Source organism: Manihot esculenta, chromosome 8, assembly GCF_001659605.2.
Source record: "Manihot esculenta cultivar AM560-2 chromosome 8, M.esculenta_v8, whole genome shotgun sequence".
NCBI classification, from domain to species: domain Eukaryota; kingdom Viridiplantae; phylum Streptophyta; class Magnoliopsida; order Malpighiales; family Euphorbiaceae; genus Manihot; species Manihot esculenta.
This window is the reverse complement of record NC_035168.2, coordinates 4,224,761-4,229,409: the sequence shown is the minus strand read 5'-3', so window position 1 is coordinate 4,229,409 and position 4,649 is coordinate 4,224,761. Positions and strand designations below refer to the sequence as shown.

Here is a 4,649-nt window from a genome sequence, read left to right as displayed (position 1 = left end):
TTCCAGATAGCTTGTCTTCCTATCTGCTGGCACCCCGGCTACGAACCGGCTAATGAAGCGGAGGGCAAGGTCTCCAAAACTTTTAATGCTTCCGGCCTCCAGGCTGTTGAACCATGCCCTCGCTGGCCCCGAGAGCGTTGTTGGGAACACCTTGCACATCAGAGCGTCTGACAGAGTTTGCAACTCCATGAAGGTCTTATAGTTCATGACATGTTCTCTCGGGTTTCCAGCCCCATTATAGGCCGCCATCGGCGGCATCATAAACTTTTTGGGAACGGTCTCCTGCTGCATTACCTTTGAGAAGGGAGAAGAAGTAGGCAAGGAGGTTTGACTCTGATCTTTCTTACCTAGCTCGGCTAAGAGCTGCTCCTTCAACCTTTTCAGTTTTTGGTTCATTTTCTCGTCTTCTGGGTTGGATCTTTTGCCCAAACTACATTCCTCCTCCTCTGTTTCAGTTCCCGTTTCCCTGGTTGTTTCAGCAGAATAGTCATCCACCTCTTCATTTTCTATCATCTCTCTTGCCCTTCTCCCATGGATTCGGGCCTCCGGTTCTTCCTCCTCTCCGGCATCGTGGTTGTTAGTTTGGAGGCGGATAGAGGTGGGTCGGGGTTCATCGGTTCTGGGTTCCTCCACTACTGGGAGTGCGTTTACTGGGGTGCTAAGTCCCCTTTGTTGCATTATCTGCCCCAACCAGTGAGCAGTGGTTTGTAGCTGGAGAGCCATGGTTTGAATGTCTTGGTTAGACAGGGTCATGGTGGGAGTATTCCCTGCCAAGCTTGGCGAGGGATTAAGAGAGATGGGTGTTTGGTTATTTAACGTCGTAGGGCTAGAAAAAGAGAACTGCTGCCCCTCTTGGGCGGAGCTTAAGTCATTTGGAATATTAAGGTTACTTTCTTGGTGGTTTGCCATTGTGGATCTCAGTGGGTTTTGAAAGTGAAAACTCCGGTGATGAAAAAGATCTCCTTCGTTTCCCACAGACTGCGCCAATTGATGATCTGAGATCCAATAGAATAGAGTTTTACAAGGGTTTTGTATTACTGAATCAGGCTTAAACTTTCTGAGGAGGGGACTCCTCTTTTATACATTGTCTTGCTTGTTGGTGACGTGTAAAGGTCTCTCCAGGATTGGGCCTCGCGTCTCTGTCATACAGATTCGGGTGTACTAGGGTATCAGCTGCCTGTTACATGCGTAACGGCCTCTGATTCTCCTCATACGTACGTTCGAGCGGATCTGCCAGGCTGTCTGGTGAGTACTGTGCTGGACCCCGGGCTGGGCTGAGAGTTGGGCTGGACGCTGGGCCTGAGAGGGGTTTGCTGGTCAGGGGTCAGGCTGGACTGATTGAGGAAGCTTGGTCGAGCCCGGCCCGGAAGATGGGATGAGCCAGGCTTGTTGGGGGGTATCAAGTACGTGGGCCTCTGTGTCATGGGCCTTAGGCTGGGGTCAAGCCCCTGTTCTGGGGTGGAGAAATCCAGCGGTCATCAAATATTAAGGAAATTAAAAATCTACATGCCCTTCAAATTTCTATAGAAAATTTAACATAATATTTTAATTGCTGATATTATAAAAAAATATAAACTTTAATATATGGACCAAATAATATTTAACAAACTATTATTTAATTCTATTATCTAACCAATTATTCATATTTTTATACTAAAAAATATTATTTTTTAATTGATATAGTTATTACAGGTAATGTGTAAATATGGATTTGTTTTTTTTTTTTTTTAATTTTCTACATATTGTATTATTCTTTTTCTATCTAATAAAATGAAAGACTTGGCATAATTGTCTAGTGTCCAATGATAAGATTTGAAGGGAACTAAACATAGGATTTGAAGTTTCTAATCAAACAACTAACACAACACATAAAAACTAACATCTTTTATTGGACAAGAGCAACCACTTCTTGATGAACACCCACGTGCAAAAAGTTGATTTGTTGATTTCTTCCTTGCAATATATTGCTGGATCACTTTAATCACAATAATATTTCTTAAGATTTTTTAAAATTAAATAATAATACACTACAAAAAAACAGACTATCAGTGACGGATTTTTCCGTCGCTGAAAGTCAAAAATCCGTCGCTGAAACTTTCTGCGACGGATTTGCGACGGACTCAAGTCCGTCGCTTAAAGTCATGTCGCTAATTTTTTCCGACGGATTACAAGTCCGTCGGAAATATTAGCGACGGATTTCCGACGGATCTAGACTCCGTCAGAAATATTTCCGACGGCTTTTCCGACGGAAAATTCAGTCGGAAAAATTTAGCGACGGAAATTTTCCGTCGGAAATCCGTCAGAAATATTAACGTATTTTAAAAAATTTTCTCACAAATCCGTCGCTAATCTATTAAAATTCAATCACAAAAAATAATTCCCTGTTTTTATTTACATATTCCCTGTATAATCAAATAATTTATAATTAATAATCATATTGAATATAAATTAAATATCATTCATAATAATTATAAGTAATGTTCATAATACTCAATAATATTCAGAATATTTAAAATAAATTCATAATATTTAACAATGTTCATAAAATTAAAAATAAATTCATAATACTTAACAATCGTCATAAAATTTAAAATAAATCAATTATACTTAACAATGTTCATAAAACTAAAAACTAATCTATGAATTTGTTGAACCATTTGATAGAGAAGTACAATCTGCAGTTGGATTATGCGGTGAAGATCTTTTTTTGTTCTTCAATGATTTCATCTGATCTTTTATTTGCTTTTCTATCTGCACTCGCATTTGCTCTTGCATTTGCTCTTGCATTTGCTCTTGCATTTGCTCCATGTCTTGTTTCATTTTGACCTGATTTTGCTCTAATATTTGTTCAACCTCCTCTAAAGAAAACATAGTTTGAGAAGGTCCTCCAGGATGAGCTGATGTGCATGAGAAAGAGGTAGTTGGAGTTCCAGATTTTGCAATATCAGAAGATCCAAAACCATAAACCCTCCCTTTACTACTTCCAGAAATTTCCATCCACTTATTCAAATCAAAAGCAGACTGACTATCACAATTGTCATTCACATTTTCAGCAATGGCAGTCAAATAAGCTCCCTAAGTAAAAAAAGAAAACATAATCAACATTTCATGCACCATACACAACTAATGATAACATAACAAATAGAAAAATAATGTGATAACGATAAATAAGCAAAAACTAACTTACATCAACTCGTTGTGATTTTCCATCAATGAAAACACCTTGACTCCCATTTTTTGTGTGAGGGCACAAAATAGTTCAAGTTGAGTTGGTTGCCTACCTAACTTCTTTGCCTACAAAAAAGAAATAATCACACAACACAAGATGCACCACAACACAATATGCACGAATAATGTCTAGGCATTTATATAAAAACAGAATTGTATAAATAAAAGTAAGGAATAAAAAAGTTATACCAATCTATTCTCATGAACCTCCAGTTTTATTGAACCACAAGAGTGTTTCGTAATAGTCCCATCTTTTTCTACATTTCTATTTGCTTTACCAGCTTCTGATTTCTTTCTCCACTCTGGTGTACTCCAATATGCAACAAGTGCATTCCATATCTCTGCCTCCATCCAATCTGGTCCTAAATTGTATAGATAAGCAATATCTGTCTTCTTGTGCTTACGCAACAATTCACTCCTAACTCTATTAAGAATGTCTCGCAGTCTTTCTTTTCCTACCTTTTCCCAAGCAGTTCGAATCATATCTTCTTCACTCTCATCCCATACATATCGACTCTACAAACAACAATTAGTGTTATGTAAATTTAAAAAACTTAAAATGCATATTAGAAATTTTAGAATATAAGTTGTATTTACCCGAAAAAGTCCGAAGAGCTCGTCTTTTGTCTTTAAAGGTATTTCTGACCAAGTTTTCCATGGAGCAGTGTAGCGCATCTTAATGTCATTACTGATTGATCTAGTAACTGTGGAATCTAAAAAGCTACAATATTTTTATACATAATTAGTAGTTGTAATAAGTAATAATACATATTAAATCAATAGCAAAAAGTTGTATATGACTTACACATTTCCTTTCAATCTGATCCATTGCCGATCAGACGGGTTTGATGGGATAGGATGTCCCAAGTTCGGACCTCTAGTTCGAACTGATGATGATGATGATGCGTTTGCTTGTCCCTCTAATGCTGCTGGAGTGTGCTCCAGTGTTTCCTCTTGCATCTGTACTTGCTCATCTGTTTCATTCGTAGAGAGCTGCTGGCTATGTCCTCTACCTCTAGATGATATTACTCTTCGAGGCATCTGAAAAAATAATTGTCCATTAGTTTCAATTAACAATAAAGACAACCAATATATAAGTATTTATGAATAAAAGAACTCTGTGTGATGGACATAAATAAATGGCTGAATATTTTGTATTAGTTGCTATTAATTTATTAAACATTTAAATTAGAATTATAACATATTTAACACTTAAATTTATAAAAATTATAATAATTAAACGTAAATTAGTTATACTAAACTATTAATAATTTATTCAAAAAACTAAAAATAAATTATATTCTAAATTTCATTAAATATACTGTGAATTTTAATAAGTTAATAAAGTTAATTAGATAAATATAACAATAAAATTTCAAATATATTTAATAATAAGTTAAATTATTTTTATTTTTTTATAG

The 4,649-nt window shown here is 36.3% G+C and overlaps 1 protein-coding gene across 1 annotated transcript; it reads right to left on the bottom strand.

The window, feature by feature from the left end:
- Positions 1–2,637: 2,637 nt before the first annotated feature.
- Positions 2,638–4,284, bottom strand: LOC122724383. The gene is made up of 6 exons (XM_043959120.1): positions 4,034–4,284; positions 3,826–3,949; positions 3,418–3,744; positions 3,223–3,294; positions 2,827–3,075; positions 2,638–2,712 (listed from the first exon to the last, which is right to left on the bottom strand). The coding sequence occupies exons 1-6, from the start codon at positions 4,267–4,269 to the stop codon at positions 2,638–2,640; spliced, it is 1,083 nt and encodes a 360-aa protein (XP_043815055.1). The 5' UTR covers positions 4,270–4,284.
- Positions 4,285–4,649: the final 365 nt, after the last annotated feature.